Here is an 18,198-nt window from a genome sequence, read left to right as displayed (position 1 = left end):
GGGCTAATCTGGCGAGCTGTGCATTGCTGCCCTTCCGAGTGGTTGGCATCCCCCCCCCCCGAGACCAGCCACCTGTGAATCTGCCCACTGATTCGGGTCGGCTACTTCTCCCAAAGTAGACTTTACTGCTGCTTCATCTCTGGCAGGGAGACAGAGGAGTCTGCCTCCCATCAATCTCTGTAGGACTAGTAAGTGTATTGGAAGTGTGTGGGTTGGCGGGTTTAATGTTATAGGGGGGCTGGTGTGTGTATATGTGAGTTTAAAGTTATGTGGGGGTTATGTTGGGAATGGAGTGTGTGGGGGTAAAGTTATGTGGGGACAGCTGTGTGTGAGGATAATGTTATGTTGGTACTGGTGTGTGGTGGGGTTTAATGTTATGTGAGGACTGGTGTGTCTGGGCGGCTTAATGTTATGTGAGGATTGGTGGGTGTTGAGTGGTTAATATTATGTGGGTAATGGTGGGGGTCAGTAGGATGCTCTATGCACTGTAAAGGGTCACTAGGATGCTATCTATGCTGTTTAGGGTTTAATAGAATGATTTCTGCATTGAATACTACTCAGCTGGAGCTAGAAGGTATTATATTTGAATATAGTTCTTCAGCATAACACTTTTTCGTATTGGCAATATAAAGCCGCACCTGCATGGTTTCTTTTGTCACGCCCATTATTCTGTTGTGGTGCACTGATAGAAGACCCAGGCACACCACAGACCAAAACATTTCAGCCCACCCTGCCTCTATTACTTTAAAGACTTACAGTAGGGGTATCTGTTGTACATAAAAAACCTACATCACAATAACTTCATGTCAAATACATTCAGTTACAACAGTCTCCGCTATTTTTTTCTAGTATATTTGTGAGTTTTAGTGGCAGTTTTGTTGATGATTGTATTTGTTGCTGGTATCATTTTCATGACTTGTTTTCTATCTAGAGGCAGAAAGACAACTAATGAGGATATTGTCTAGAACAGAAGCTATGAGAGAGCTAACACCACAGTCCCATTACAAATCATCTGGAAGTAGAATATCATCAACCAGGTACTACAAGACTGCTGTGTAGTGTATATATACAGTTGCTTTTCAACAATGATCATAAACATACCACTATTATCCTTCAAGTCACAAAATAGTTTCTCGTGGATAAGGTAAATAGCATATATTTTCAATATATTTTCTCTGCATACAGAGAATTGACACTGCCCAGTAGAAAATAGAAGATGGAATATATTTTAATATATCATTATGGGCACCATTTATAACATGTGAGTTACTTATACACTTGAGCATATTATGACACTTTCATTGCAATCTGATTCTAGAAGTCCTAGTGAAGCTTCTTTTGATGAGAGAGAAACACTCACAGAAGATTCAGACAGTGATGAGGTGTGTATGTTTTCTCATACTGAGTTACTGATCTTATTAATATCAAACATCATTTGTGGTTATAAAATTAGTGTGAAGTGTAAACAATACCTGTATGTAAGAGATACTACTAATATGAATAACATTAACTTAAAGCAATGTTCTATTTGTGGAACCTGCCAAAAAAAAATATCCTGTGTGCCTAAATGATTCATTGTCATATTATTGAGTCCTGTTTTGTGTTTACTATAAGTAGTACTAATAATCAGTAGTACCTACATTTAAACCATACTGTTTTAAATAGTATTATCCTTTATATTCAAATCACAAAGTAGTGCTTCCCATTTCTGGAACTCCCCACCTTAAAAGACTATCCCCTATGTCTTTAAGTGTATTGAACATGATGTACCTCCCTTCCCCCCCTCCTCTCAGCTCGTTCTTCTGTTTCCTTCCCCCACTCCCATATACTATATACAAAACCTCAATAAAATTTTAAAAAAAAAGACGATCCCCCAACCTTCAATGTTTCAAGTGCTCTCTCAAAACCCACTTCTTCATTTTGGCCTATCCTATCCCCACATAAAAATACTTCCTCTGCACAATCTACCTCCCACGTCCACTCCTTTCCTATTGTCTGGGCTTTGCCCCCTCCTTCTAAACCAGTGTTTCATAACTCCAGACCTCAGGACCCTCTAACAGTGCCGGATTGCCAGGTGACCAGTGAAATAATTATACCACCTGCTACACTGTGTCAGTCAGTAATGAATACACCTGTGCTCCAGCAAGGAGATGGAGTTGAGAAACACTGTTCTAGACTGTAAGCTCTCACAAGCAGGGTCCTTTCTATCTCATGTCTGCAGCTCCTTTGTCTACCTCGTTTGAACCTGTTCTATGTCCAAGTTGTATTTGTATGAGTGTAATGTATTATTACTTTATGTATTTGCTCTACTATTATGCTCATGTTGTTTTTGTATCATTTATAATGCTGTCAGTCTGTAACTGCAGTATCTGTAGTGCCTTACAAAAAACAATGAAGATGAGGATTTCTGGCTCTTCCTCCACCCCCTCCCCTCTCCCGGTAGGAGTCCCCCAGGGTTCTGTTCTCGGCCCCCTTCTATTCTCGCTCTACACTTCCTCCCTCTGGGCTCTCATCTCCTCCTACGGTCTTCAATATCACCTCTATGCTGACGGCATTCAGCTCTACATATCTTCTCCTAATCTCTTTCCCACTCTCCTCTCTCGTGTGTCCGACTGCCTCTCTGCAATCTCCTTCTGGATGTCCTAGCGCTTTCTCAAAATTAATATCTCAAAAACTGAACTCATTGTCTTCCCTCCCCCCAGGCTCCCCTCCCACCACAACCTCTCTATCGTTGTTAATAACATAACCATCTCCTCTGTCACCCAGCTCCATTGCCTGGGTGTCACCTTTGACTCCTCTCTCTCCTTCGCCCCCCATGTCCAATCTCTTGCCCAAACCTGCCGCTTCCAGCTGCGCAACATCGCCCGCATCCGACCCTTCCTCTCACAAGACGCCACCAAAACTATCATCCACGCACTCATCATCTCCCGCCTCGACTACTGTAACCTTCTCCTCACTGGCCTTCCCCCCTTCCACCTCGCCCCCCTTCATTCTGATCTGAACGAGGCTGCCCGACTCATCTTTCTCTCACGCCGCTCCTCCTCTGCCTCCCCTCTCTGCCATGCCTTACACTGGCTCCCCTTCCCCTATAGGATCCCCTATAGGATCCTTTTCAAACTCCTCACGACCACTTACAAAGTTCTCTCCCAGTCTACTGCCCCCTATATCTCTAACCTCCTCACCATTCACACCCCTGCCCGCTCCCTGCGCTCGGCCAATGACCATCGTCTCTCCTCCACTCTGATTACCTCTTCCCACTCCAGAATCCAAGACTTCTCCCGAGCTGCTCCCCTGCACTGGAAGGACCTCCCTCGCTCCATCCGTCTCTCACTCAGTCTGTGCTCCTTCAAACGGGCACTTAAAACTCACCTGTTCCTCAAAGCCTACCAACCATCTACTTAACCCCTAACCTTCTTGCTCCTTCGCTAACCTCCCTCTCTCGTTCTTCCCTCTCTCCCCTAGCCCCGCCTTTCTCTCCCTTACTTCAATGGCTCCCTCTTGTGCCTGCTGGTTCACCCTCCCTTAGGATGTGAGCTTGTATGAGCAGGGCCCCTTCTGTCTCCATACCTGTTCTTCTGCTCCGTCTTTACCCATATGTCTGCCCGGATTTCTGAAGTATTGTGTCACACTTCTGGTATTACAAAGGGAACCCAATAGCCAGGTAGTTCTGTAGTAAACAGAATTTATTTTGATACAGAAATAAATCTTAAATGTCCAGCAAGCAAGTCCAAAGTATCAACAAGATAAATATCTTGTAGAGGTATCAAGTAATTGTATTCCAAATCACAAGGGAGCAAGGTTCTGTGGAAGCATCTGGTTCAGACACAAACACAATACTCGAGCAAAGGCTGCATAACAGGAAGTGCCTTTTCTAAGCCCAAACAGGAAATGAGAGCCAAGATGGAATCTTCCTGAGACAGTTCTGGCCATCTTGGATAAGGGCTATTGTAAGGGCAAGTTCAAATCAGAGATCCAAGATGGAAACTTCATGAGGCAATCACGGCCATCTTGAATGAGGGCAAATCTAAGGGCAAGAACATAACATATTGGTACTTTGTGTTTATTGTTCTGTACTTTGTCACCCTGTATTGTCTACTGTTTGTACTGTGTACGGCGCTGCGGAAACCTTGTGGTGCCTAACAAATAAATGATAATAATAATAATGATGATGATACAGTTGGAAGAAAACCAAGCACACATTAATAGATATACATTAATTTAAAGTGGAAAAGACAACAGCCATCTGAATAGAGCTTACAGTATAAAGCAGAATGGAAATTGATGAAAAAGTCAAGAAATTATACAGTGCTTCAGATGAATGTAACTCATAGAATTATAGCCTGATATTAAGGAGTGCTACAAGAATCACTCGGCTGATATTTATGTGTTTGACATAGGACTACTCAGAATACAATATCCATTTACTCCTTCGTTTATCTTCATACAGGAGCCAGAGCTGTATTTCACTGACCCTCAGCAACTACTTAAAATCTTTGCAGAACTAGAAGAACAAAATGTCCTTTTGATGCAAAACACTCAAGAATTTGATGAAACTATGCAAGAAATCAGAGAGAAAGGGCATGTCATACAGGAAAGAATGTGAGCATCTTTATCGTGTTGTCATTTGGGATAACATTTCACATAATAATTTTTCCTATATGTTGACTTTCTTAAATCACACAGTTTTTTAAGTATTCTTGCACTGATATCAATTTTAAAATTAACTTAAAAGTAGCAACTAGCTTGATTCATTTAGTGCTTGTTTATATGTTAAAATCTGTTTTCCTCTTAATGACCTCAATAAGAGAGCACTGATGATGCACTGCTAGTGGGTAAGGGGTTGTATGGAGGTACACAGATTCTCTAGTTATCGTGATGATTTTTCTCTGGCTAAATGAAATATACATCTTTGTGATTAAGGTAGATAGTGTATCACATGCTAAGACTTTACCATCTAGAAGATACAATCTCGGAGAAAACTTTTATCAAAAATTACAGAATTGAACATATAAGCGTTTCATAATGTTTCTTCTTTTTTTGTATATACATATCAATTAATCCTTAAATTAATAAATTACAAATAAACTGTACAAGTTATCTTTGTGAAACAGATGCCCCAATAATGTACTATATCAGCTCCAAGTGAGCACCCTCTACTTTGTCAGGGAGGACTTGGAAGTGAATAATTTCTTTGTACAATCATTTGTCCCGGCAATATGCATTGTTTTGTACTTTCGTTACCTGTGCTAGAGTTGCTGTAGTGTTTAGTAAAAAAGGACAGGCTATCATCCACTTCATCATCATCATATTTATATAGCGCCACTAATTCCGCAGCGCTGTACAGAGAACTCACATCAGTCTCTGCCCCATTGGGGCTTACAGTCTAAATTCCCTAATGCACACACACACAGAGACAGACAGACACATACTAGGGTTAATTTGTTAGCAGCCAATTAACCTACCAGTATGTTTTTGGAATGTGGGAGGAAACCGGAGCACCCGGAGGAAACCCACGCAAACACAGGGAGAACATACAAACTCCTCACAGATAAGGCCATGGTTGGGAATTGAACTCATGACCCCAGTGCTGTAAAGCAGAAGTACTAATCACTACGCCACTGTGCTGCCCAACCACATCCACTTGTCCAATTTGTAGCAGAATACAGACATACAACCAGTTTAGATGTAGCCTATGTAGCACAGTGTACTGAAGCCATGTATAATCAGACAGGAGGTAATAGCTTGAGGAAAGGGTATCCTAGATGGAAAATGTTTAAGTGTCTGCAAGGAGAATAATGGATATTAAGGGAACTTTTCCGAGATTCTCATATACTAATCTCTTTTTATATCATATCTCTTTATATCTCTGTATTCTCAAACACATGTGGTATCTGTATTTAATGAAAGTCTATTCATCCACTTTGCCGTTGCTCTGTACGTTTGGTTGAAATCCACAGAGAAACTTTGTTTTATGTGACTGGCTTAACTTGACCTTGGCCCAAATCCAACTCTAGCCTCCCAGACAATTTTATGTATAGACAGTAACGTATGATGCTTGCTGCAACAGAACCTGAGAATGATCACAATGGCCTTACTGAATCTGCTGATGTCACCTGAATGGATATCTTTGACATCCTAATAATTCAGTTGCCATATATAAGTATATTAAATATTGCCGTTGGTGGTGTCTAATTACCATAGTGTGATTTACAGGGACCAGAAACTAAAGGATCTCAAAGAACACAAAGAAAAGATTTCTGAGGCCTTGAGCAAAGAAATGGAAAAAGTTGCAGAACTTCAGCAAAAATCAAAGATGTTTTCTTTTGGGGAGTTTAAATCAGAAGATCAGGTAATTTCTGGAGGTCATGCAGAAACATGCAGTCCCTATAGCTTGTAGCATTGCTTAGAGGCTGTGGTAGAAGTCTTGAGCAGTGGTTTTGGGGTAACATTTTCAATGGCTGTTAATGTAACTTGGTGTATTTTGATTCAGAACAATGGTTGGGGATGAATGTTAAAAAAAATAAATGCTGATTGGACAAGTTGCATGCTTATCCAATCAGATTTTCACCTGCCTCAGAGGATGTCCTGAACAAAAACAATTACCATAGGTCTCCTTACATTATATTAGTATTATATTCAAGCTACAGCCTTATTCTTTCCATTCTACAGTATATACACATTACACCAAGATGACCAGACAGTTTAGGGCAGGTTGGGTGCACCCTGCCTTGGGATGGATATTCATTACTATCCAAGCCAAACTGGCATGTATATTTGCGAGGAAGCTTAATGGACTACCTAGTGCGGTTTTCTCTTTTCTTGTAAATAGTTCAGGGCAGGTAGCTGCATGAAAAACATTTTGAAGCTGTACTTGAGACCTGATGATCCTGAGATTAATGATGACCATCCTCACTGCTCAATAAACCGGACCTAGAGAACATTTGTTTTCTCATTTATCAGTAAATTGTTCAGCTAATTAATCGCGCAAAATAAAACAGTTATTTTAAAATCCCATTAAGTACAAATTGCTCAAACATTGTATAGGATGTTTTGTATTATGTATTTTTGAAATAAACAGCTATGTAAGTTTTCATTTAAAATGACAATATAGTATAAGTCTGAATTTTGACATGGTTGTCTCTTACTACAGGATAAAATGTTGTATACACTGAATAAAAAAATGACTGAAGTATACGCATGCTGCATAGAGGAGAGTCCAGCTCCAATCAACACTTTGCAAATGCTAGGAAGCATTGAAAACAGACTTTTAGAATTGCGTGACAAATTAGAGTTAGCCCCAAGGGAAATTGTAGAAGCTGCAGAAAAAGCAAAACAAAAAGAGAGGAGACTAAGGTAAACATAAAGTAACATTGACAACTATAAAATTAAGTCCTTTTATGTATTTAAAATGTTGTGGAGACAAGGTTGTTTATTGATTTATCTATCTTAGTTCTATGACAAGTAGGGTAATAGAATCAGTGGTCAGAAATACATAGGGCCCATACACAACCTGCTCAAACCACTGCAGGTTTTCTGCTTCTACTGGAAAACTCCTGCTGCGTACTGTTCAAACTCCATCAGTGTCCTTTTGTTCCTGGCAGAGGCGGAATAGTCTGTCTTAAAACGAGCAAAAGAACAAGTAGAAATACAAGATGTACAACCTCATAGACTAGTAGTATGGTTAGCTTCCAAAACCACTTTTTGAGATCATCATCATCACCATTTATTTATATAGCGCCACTAATTCCACAACGCTGTACAGAGAACTCACTCACATCAGTCCCTGCCCCATTGGAGCTTACAGTCTAAATTCCCTAACACACAGACTAGGGTCAATTTGTTAGCAGCCAATTTACCTACCAATATGGTGTGGAGTGTGGGAGGAAACCGGAGCACCCGGAGGAAACCCACGCAAACACGGGGAGAACATACAAACTCCACACGAATAAGGCCATAATAAAACGTAATAACTTTTATTTCAATAATTAATACAGTGTGCACGATTCTCTCTTTTGCGAAATATTAAGTGGAGAAGTGGTGCTAATAAGAATTAGAGAAGTGATCATTTAAAACACTGAGTATCAAGACTTGTAGTATCCTTATATGTCCATATATTATGTTGTCAGTGGTCAAGTGTGATATCTATTTGGGGTTTCACTAGAGAATATATGATAAAAAGTCATAGCATTGTGTCATTGCTAATCTAACTTAGACTTATGCCCATCATGGCCCTGACCACTGAGGCTTAAAAATGTCCCTACCTCGGGCAATCTATAAGGGAACGTCTTATATCAAATTGAAGACAGGTAATGTTGGGCGATCTTGATAATGTACCGATGCACGTTCCCTGAAGGCTCGCGGCCAACCCGGGCAACCTAATTTCCAGGGTTGTAAAAAGCAAAATAACCATAGTCAGAGCTTGTCTCTCATTATAGAAATCACCGTCCCTTTCATCTACAAACCAATCAGTACTCTGATAAGGTGTCTTGCTCTTTTATGAGTAGAGATCCACCATCAACTAATATATAATACTTATTGGACATTTCTGAAAATGGATACACAGACAAAGTTGCTGTAACCCAAAGCAACCAGTTTAAAAGTAATGTTTTTAGTACATTTTAGTTAATAAAAGTAAACCATGGTTGGTATGAATCACGTGTGCAGAAACATGTGTAAGTTTTTATAAATGTTCCCTTATGGGGATACATTTTATAGACCCTGCCTTAATTAGCGTTTTGCAAAAGATCCCCGCTATAAATATTATGGGCCTATTCAAGGCGCAAAAAAGACAGCCCAAAATATAAAAATGTAGGCAAGCCTGACTTGGCCTGCAGTACCACCAACATTTACTTTGACGTACTTGACAAATTGTTTATTAGGCTCTTGGGTCCCATGTTTAGCTATAATTTAATCCTTTATTTAAATGTATACTTGAATATTTTATTAAATGTACATTTAAAGTCACACATAGTCATATTGGGTGCAACTGGAAGCCCTCCTTATTACCATGTTACAATTTTGCTAAATATTTACAATTTAAGCAGATATACCCACCCTCTCATTCTTCATAACTGTCCCACTTAACTCATGTCTGTTAATAAGATTTATGCTTTACATATTCATTTTGAGTGTAGCACCAAATTCTCCTACAAGAACATGGAATACAAGGTTAGTATATAACCGCTCTCCCTGTGACAAACCCATCCAAAGCTTGTGTGTTCATTTTTATTAATATATTTTCTTATTATATTGCACATAATATGAAATCAGTAAACTATAGATGTTCAAGTCTCTGTTGTGCTGAACTCCTAGGGCTAGATTTACTAAGCTGTGTGTTTGAAAATGTGGGGATGTTGCCTATAGCAACCAATCAGATTCTAGCTTTCATTTATTTAGTGCTTTCTACAAATAACAGCTAGAATCTGATTGGTTGCTATAGGCAACATCCCCACTTTTTCAAACCTGCAACTTAGTAAATCTAGCCATTAGACTTCAACAAGTTTTAATACAACTAAAACATTGCAAAATTATTGCAGGATGCATGAAGAAAACCTAAAGCGTCAATTGCGAAACCAAGAACTGCGCCTAATCCACGTACTGGAACGAGCCACTGCAGACCCCCACAAAGTTGTAAGTTAATTATTGAAATGCTAATATCTGTATCCACTAGGAGTGTCATATGTAAAACAAGTGTCTGGATTTAGCCAAAGAATTTAAAACAAAAAATCCAAACAGCATCAGAAAGCATTTTGAATACCCTATTAAGGTACACTACATGGGCAAACATATGTGGTCACTCCTTCTAATTAGTGGGGTCTTCATAGTCAAACAATCATACTGAAGAGCTCAGTGACTTTCAACCTGGCATAGAATGCCATTTTTCCATCAAGTCAGTTCATCAAATTTCTGCCCTGCTAGAGCTGTCCCAGTGAACTGTAAGTGTTGTTATTGTGTAGTGTAAAAGTCTAGGAGCAACAATAACTCAGAAATGATACAGTAGGCCACACAAGTTCACAGAACAGGGATTCCAAGTGCTGAAGCGCGTAAAAATCACTCATTACGGGGTTTGAAACTGCCTCTGGAAGCAACGTCAGCTGTTCACCTGGAGCTTCATGGATTGGGTTTCCATGGTTGAGAAGCCTCAGATTACCATGTGCAATGCCATCAACTTGAGTGGTATAAAGTACAGCACCATTGGACCTTAGGGCAGTGGAAAAGCGTTCAAGTGACGAATCACTCTTCACATTCTGATGAACAAATCAGGGTTTAGCAGATGCCAGGAGAACACTAACAGAACAATTTGGTGGATGTAATAATGTGCCTGGGCCCCGTTAATTCCAGTGAAGGGAAATATTAATGGTATAGCATATATACAAGGACATTCTAAAGAATGTACTTCCAAGTTTGTGGCAACAGTTTGGGGAAGGTCATTTTTCTTTTCAGTATAACAATACCCCCTGCACAAAAGCAAAGTCCAAACTCAGAAAACCAAAAATGGTTTCCAGTGTTTGCTGTGAAAAAACTTGAGTGGCCTGCACACAGCCCTGACCTCAACCCCATCAATATGATTTGGAAAACAAACTGCGAGCCACCTTTTGAATGAAGCATCAACAAGCTGGCAATCTGCATTTTTTTTTTTTTTTTTTTTTTTAATATTTTTAAGTAGACTTCCCTTCAATATTCTGAATGTTACCTGAACAAACAGGTGAGGAATTTTGTTCAGGCTGTCAGGCTTGGACTATAGTAGCAATTACATGCAGTTTGTTACATGTAATATTTCGCCACTAAACTTTTCCTTCCCATGTTTTTAATGTCTGAAATGTCATTCGACAACTTCACTCCCACTCATGTGAAGGGACAAGATTTGTTATATGTAACACTGGTGATCACGTCTTCTAATCCGAGACACTCATATGAAAAGCATGGAGCATTTCCGTTATTTAATGCGTCAATACCAGAGTGCACTCTAGTAGACACTGGAAGAATACTGCCGAGAGACACTTCTTTCAGTGATGACCAAATAATCATTTTCTCCACAAACATTTCCCTCTCCAAACAGGAAAGAGGTGGAGGTATTGTTTCATTGGTGCCTGGTCAATTTTGAAAATCCAGTAGAAATCCATTTAGTTTTATATGTACATTTTAAAAAAAAGGGCATTTATCATAAATTGAGTTCAGCAAGACAGGCCTCCAGGGGTTGAGCAAGTCTGGTAAAATTATACCATATTTCTAGAGAGAAATTTAAAGACATTCCAATTGTGTAATGCTTGAAATTAAAGATTTATAAGGTTGTAGCTCACTGCTTCTAATGCAATTGTTTTGTGTGCTCACTGAAGTCCTCTAAGTGAGAACAGCAATATTAAAAATGAATAAATGTCACTCCACTGGGTCACTGAGGGGGAGGAACACCCCTCCACACATTGTTACTCCTCCTTGGCAGGCTTCCTTACAGAAGAAAGACCAACAAGAATGAGTTGGACTTTAGCATAAACACCATGAATCCTTGTATCAACTGTTTTCTTGGCACCTATTAGGACCTTAATACCAATTGAGTATTGGTAAAATGCCACAGCCTACCCAAGTATTGTGCTGACCATGGGCATTCCTCTATGGCCACAGACTGCCCATCTTTGTCATGCTACTTCCTGCAGGATAACACGCCGTCATAAAGCACACATATCAAGCTGGTTCCACTAACATGACAATGAGTTCAGTTTACTCCGATGACCTCACCAGTTACCAGATTGTAATCCAATAGAGCACCTTTGGGATGTGGCGGAACAGGAGATTCGCAGCTGACAAATCTGCATGATGCTATCAAGGCATCATGGACCAGGATCTCCAAGGAATGTTTCCAGCACTTTACTGAATCCATACCACAAAGAATTCATGTTTTGGGGCAAAAGCCAGGTCATACCCAGCACGAGAAAGGTGTACCTAACTTGAAGTAGAGAAATGGACCCTCTGCCTCAAATACATTATTAATGCTATTCTGGCAACTTCAAGCTGTATTATGTGTTAAAACAGAAAATGATAGTTCCACATATGGTCATACATGTTAAACAGACAAACTGAAGCCAAAATTCTCCAATAATGCATTCTGCCTCAAATACGATAAGTATTGCAATATGTGGAATCATTCCAGGATTTAACACAGAATACAGCTTGAAGCAGCATTAAATGTAAAGCACTACAGAATTTGCTGACCCTATATAAATGTTGATGATTTGGTGAAGGCAGAGGATCCGTGTCTTTTTGTTTACACAATGTGGTCACACCCTTCTCACACCCATTTTCATGTAGTTTCATTATATTCCTTAAATACTTGTGGTAGAGCAAAATGTTTTACTCTTATTAAGATATATTTTAGTTATTAAAACAAAGCTTCCTTAACATATGGAGCCAGAATATACAAGATTAGCCAGTATTTTCCATATTATAGCAAAAAAAAAAATGTATCCAATCACTTTCTGTAGGCAGGGAGGAAACTGATGAAACGCTCAGAGCCTACACTCAGGAGCCAGAAGAGAAAGGATGACGAGAAGCAGGCTGCAAAGAAACAAGAGGAGCAGCACCAATTCTTTACCTGATCGTTCTCCAGTCATGTATGTGACCAGGCATTTCTGTATGATGTCCCAATGGTCATATGTGAAAAGGGTACAGTATTTTTATTTATAATGGGGGTTCGTCATCTACAAAGTCTGACAAATGACTTCTGGCTAGAAATATTGCAACATGTTTTATTGTTAACACAAAATAAAGAACATGTTCAACAACGAACTTAAAGTAAAAAAAAAAAGAATAAAAAAAAATAAATGTACAAAAATAATTTGGAAATCCACTTATTCTCTCATTTCGCCATCTTCTTCTTCCTCTTCTACACCACGTATGTATAGCACATTGTTACATCTGCACAAAGATAAAATAATGTTACAATGCAGGCAAATGCAACTCAAGAGACAAATAGGCAAAAACTCATCTTTACAGAAAGTGTGAATGTCCAAGCTGTATTCCATACACTAGTTACTGACAAGCGTATGCTTTCCAGTTTTTCCTGACGATCCTTCTAAGCAGGAGGTGTCAGAAAAGTTTGAAACAAACATGTCCCACTTTTTTTACATGGTAAAATACTGTGAATGATCTTTCTATGTAAACTACAGGAGATTGCTTTTTCTAAACAAAATAAAACACAGGATATTGTACATACAAGCCTCCTCCCACTGACAAGGAGAATGTGCAGCCCAGGTATAATGAAGGTACTCATATAGAACAACTTATGAATTTTAATTGAATTGCTCATTCATACTCACAGAATGATCAAAATAAGATCAACTTAAGTAGCCTAATGTTTACATGCTCAATATATTAGTATTGCTGACTATGGGCAGATTGAACAATATTATTTAAATACCAGCTGATGAAAATGATCCAACCTGGACCATCAGTTTTAGACAGAGTTTTGTTTAGATTGCATTGTGCAAGATCTCCTGTAATAATTATTGAATCTAACTGCAAGTATGCTCAGGCACCTTGAGATGCAATATACGAACGGCTGTCTAGGGAGATGTAGTGCTAAGATTCTGTAGAAGGAAGAAGCCATTTCAGTCCTGAAAGTATTAGGTTATACAATGAATAATTTGGGATAGAGAGATATATATATTTATTTTTTTTCATACTTAAAAATCTCCAATGTTGTCTATGTAAGAAAAATGCACTTAAACTCAAACAATTAAGATACATTCTATAGCGAGCCTAGAACATCTTATTTCAGTAGAACTGAATAAAGATGGTATGTCCATGGAAGTCTTGTGGATAGCCCTCAATGTTTGCTTTTTAAAGAAGGAAATCGGCATACTGCAGAACAGACATTGAAGGGTAATGGTTATACATATGAAGCTATGAAATCACCCAAAATGTAGGAAAACAGACTATTTTAGGCTATGTGACTATAGATGTGTCCAATGGCTGCCAAATACAACCACTGAACATACAATTTAATTATATTACACTGAAATTGCAAATAAAAACTAAAGAGTTACACAGACACTTAGATTGAGACTGAGTATATAACATGTATACAAACATAACCATCCAGATCATATTTAAACCTGTTCTCCCAGAAAGTCGTGGGCTATATAACCAATCATGGCACGAGATGAGATGGGTGCGAGACTCCCACCAGACCAATAAAAAGCTGTCTAGCTTTGGACGGGGCTGCAAAATGAACAATGGAGCCATACCTGGGGCTCCGTTGAGGGGGGCGATGATTTGTGACCTTACCTGAGAATGCAGTTTCATGAACCAACTTAATGTGTAAACACCCCAGAGGTAACCCTAGGATACTAGAGTACAACAGTGGTAGCATATGTATGAGTTTAACCAGAGCACTAGCTTTAATCTAGAAAAGGGAGGGGGGACAAAAAACAAAACAAAAACATACCGTATTAAAACTTCTCCAAGATGTCCAGACAATGCACCATCTACATATTCTTCTGTATTTGCAAGCTGCAAAATAAGATTTCAAAAAAGAATCAGATTTGTGCACTATGAGAAAATAAATAAATAACCTAAACACACAGTAAAGATTTTATTTTAAACCCACATGGCCCTTTTTCCCATAAAATCTAGTGGTTCAATTGTAAAAAAATGTTAATTTATTGTACAAAACCACTGTGTGTGTGTTATTTATTTTATGTAAGGCTTTACTTGCGATTCAACAAATGATAGCTTCAAAAAAAATAAATAAAAATGGACAAACATATTTAGTAAGGAGATGCAAGAATCTTACCCGCGCCTCACTTTTGAGGCTTGGTATTCAGACAAATCTAGAACACAACTGCTCGGGCAACTGAAATCCAACATGGAATCCACTTGACAGATGCACCCAAAAACAGATTACAACACTATCATTTTTTTAGTTTTTCATGCACTCCACTGACTCAATATTAAAAAAGGAAGAAGTCTTTTAAATTTTTTAAAGGACCATCAAACTCGAACACAAGATGCCCACCATAGACTGACAATCAGATGCCTGGCCTGTACAACCAGACCTATGGCTGCCAGATCCTACAGGATCCAATTTGTGCAGGTGTCAATTGCTGGTTGATTTGCACCCACATATGCAGTGATTTATGGCAAATTTTGGTAAAGCATCCAATTAGGTCATATGAATTGCTGCATGTATGGTCAGCTTACCTTAACAAGGCAATGTTTGTTTTTTTTATTTTTTTATTGTAGATTTGTGCAAGCTAGTGTCTCTATCCGCAATTTCAGAATGTAATGTTTGTATGTGTTCCTCCATTTGATACGAGTTGTCTGACTAGTATGACCGTGTGAGAAAATGGGTGACTAGCACAGGGCATGAAGTGTAGCTTAACTAGTGACTCATGGTTTACATTAATAGATCAGAGATAGTGCAGCTCACCTAGTGCCTAGATGGCAGGGAGCAAGGAAGATATTTATGAACAATTTTATACATACAAAAACAAGATGCCAGACTTCTTACCAACACACATTTAATTGGAGGAAAAGGAGAAGAAAAAAAGGCACAAAGTCTTGGTAAACAGTAGCACACAGATTTTTCTTAAAGTAAATATGGAGTAATATAGAATTTTATTTCTCACTTCTGCATGGGCCTTCATATACATCAATCTCTATAATGCACTGCCTCTGGTGTCTGCATGAGCAGGAGTAATTTATTCAGATTGGTGGGCAGTCATATACATCAATCTCTATAATGCACTGCCTCTGGTGTCTGCATGAGCAGGAGTAATTTATTCAGATTGGTGGGCAGTCATAAGAAAACTGTGCCAATAGCATCCTGCAGCATGCTTCATGCCAAGCTGCATTAGAGACCAACTGATCTGTATGCCTCACTATATTTTCCAGCAGTTGAGCATGCAAAAAAAATAAATAAATAAATATATATATATATATATATATACACACACACACACATAAATATATATAATGTGATGTATAGGGAAATAGTCTCACCATGATGGATAGAGTTGAGATGGATGCTAAAAATGACTCAAAATTACTCACTGCGTGCTGTAATATTTCTGCAAGAGTCTAACCAACTAATTGCATCAAATGGTCTTGTTACTGGGAAAAATCCAAACCAGAGCCACATGCCACATTAGACTTCCCAGAGCAATAGCCGCATATTTATCCATATAGTCATCTACAAGTCTTCTGACAACTATGGAAATGTGACCATGGTCGATGCTGCTATTTGCTGAACTAAAAGGGTCCCTGCCTGAGAATTATAGTTCTACTATTAGGGGGAAAGGAAGGGGGCTATTTGGTAGACATAGTTCTAAGGTAGATCATTTTTTTACCTGCTTACATACAACTCTTAACCTGGACCTACCATGTCCATTAATTCAAAAAACACCACCATATGCATAAAGAAAAAAAAACCTGAATTGATAAATCTGTAACTTCTAATGCATTATTAGGTAAAGCTGGTGATGACAGGACCTATTTCAAAGTAAATACAATTGAAAAATCAGATCAAGGCATTTCAATAGTAATACAATTTATTCTTGCTCTCCACACATTTTGTAAAAAGACTATCATGGCAACCACAGTCATCAAGAATAGGTATTGTACACTGATCTAAGGCCAGGACCACATTACAGGTTTTTAGTTGCAGGATTTGGGGAAAATAATATCAAGAAAAAGCAAAAGATCCTTATGGACCAGTTACACACGACTTTGAATTTAGATGTGAAGTTACTAAAGGCTCACCCACTGTCCTATGACAGCTAGTGAGGTTATGGTTATTTGACAGTCCACATCATATACTAGGAAACATCTTACCTGCATGTTCATGTATCCATCCACAGAGACCAGGTAACCCTTATATTCCATACCCCACTTCAGTTTTACCATCACTGGTTTACCAGTGAGGCCATTAAGAAAGGGTTTCGGGTTTAATGGCAAACTCTAGGAAGAAAACATGCCAAAAAAAAAAAAAGACAGATTAATGAAATCATACATTTAAAATAACCCAAATACAAGTATTAGATACATTAAAAGAAGACATCATGTTTGAACTAAAGAATATTTATTATGATTAACAGACAACGCAACCTAGGACCAGGCACGAGTCCGTCTTCACAGCCGATATCCCGCATTTATATACAGATTAAGCAAAGGACTCCTATCTTTAGATTCATTATCAACCAGTTAGAAGCCAATCCAGCTAGTGTGCATAATTGTACCTGAAAAACCTTGTTGTGAAGGAAGTGATGCAAATGTATTTTGTTTTCTGCATGTAGGTACAATACTGGCTACTTTTGCATGTAGCTCTACTACTGGGCAGCATTATTTCCATACCAATTTAGTTGAGGTAGGACAGCTTCCCCTCCCAATCCTAAATCTGTATGTACAATTAAAAATTGGCACCTGCAACAACGCCACATGCTTTTGTAAAGATGCAAAATTGCACCCATTTAGCTAGATTTATTCCTAACTGTACATGAGTCTACATGTGTGACATTCATAGTCTGAACCAGTGTTAGGCAAACTGAAGCACTACAGGGGCGCATGCATGGCCCTCTTACCGTCAAAATGGCTTCAAGGAATAAATTAAAACAATAAATTTAACCAAAGAAAGCAACTTATCTGTAATAACATAACAGCTGGTATTTCAATCAAGCGTTACAAACTAGAACACGTAAGTCTGACAATAATATAGTGAGGTTGGGAGGGCCGCACGCTGCCCATCACTGGGCTACACAATGCGGTGTAAACATGCTGCAGCACCAGCTGGAGGGAAACTATATAAACACACGTACATCGGAAGCAGTATCCGAAGACTAATCAATACGTCTACAACGATGCACGCACAGGCCTGTGCGCTCAGTAAGTAAACACTGCACCAATTACGTTAAATTTCCCTCCATGTCTGTGAATGGGTCCGTGCACACGTGCAGCACGCCGCCTGTCCCCTGGCCGTGCATGTAGATAGACCCTCCCCACTACATGCACACTGACACTCACCATGATGCCGGTGACGACGCCGCCGATCTACAGACCAACCGCGCACAAAGTCCCAAAAAAATTACTCCCCGGAGCGCTCTGCTGAACACACCGCCGGAGCCAGCAGGAAATGGCTGCCAGGGGAAGAGCGGCCGGGAGGGAAGAGGAGATTGGGTGAAGATGAACGCGGGGAAACTGCGCCATCTG

General features: G+C 39.2%; 2 protein-coding genes across 2 annotated transcripts in view; one reads left to right on the top strand and one right to left on the bottom strand.

Annotated features, from left to right (window-relative positions):
• Window positions 1–12,816, top strand: part of CCDC38 (coiled-coil domain containing 38) — a 52,721-nt gene extending 39,905 nt beyond the window's left edge. Inside the window, exons 10-16 of the mRNA XM_075209424.1 lie at window positions 932–1,037; window positions 1,319–1,382; window positions 4,448–4,599; window positions 6,214–6,349; window positions 7,151–7,353; window positions 9,537–9,630; window positions 12,477–12,816. Coding sequence (XP_075065525.1) covers window positions 932–1,037; window positions 1,319–1,382; window positions 4,448–4,599; window positions 6,214–6,349; window positions 7,151–7,353; window positions 9,537–9,630; window positions 12,477–12,590 — 869 coding nt within the window. The 3' untranslated portion in view covers window positions 12,591–12,816. The remainder of the gene's footprint in view (window positions 1–931; window positions 1,038–1,318; window positions 1,383–4,447; window positions 4,600–6,213; window positions 6,350–7,150; window positions 7,354–9,536; window positions 9,631–12,476) is intronic.
• SNRPF (small nuclear ribonucleoprotein polypeptide F) lies at window positions 12,721–18,150 on the bottom strand. Its single transcript, XM_075209425.1, has 4 exons — window positions 18,013–18,150; window positions 16,828–16,953; window positions 14,441–14,505; window positions 12,721–12,909 (listed from the first exon to the last, which is right to left on the bottom strand). Exons 1-4 carry the CDS (start codon window positions 18,013–18,015, stop codon window positions 12,843–12,845), a joined length of 261 nt encoding a protein of 86 aa, XP_075065526.1. The 5' UTR covers window positions 18,016–18,150; the 3' UTR covers window positions 12,721–12,842.
• Between the last annotated feature and the right edge of the window lie 48 nt (window positions 18,151–18,198).

Source organism: Mixophyes fleayi, chromosome 4 (assembly GCF_038048845.1).
Source record: "Mixophyes fleayi isolate aMixFle1 chromosome 4, aMixFle1.hap1, whole genome shotgun sequence".
In the NCBI taxonomy this organism is placed as follows: Eukaryota; Metazoa; Chordata; class Amphibia; order Anura; family Limnodynastidae; genus Mixophyes; species Mixophyes fleayi.
Note: the sequence above shows the minus strand (reverse complement) of the source record. Positions and strands in the feature narration are given on the sequence as shown.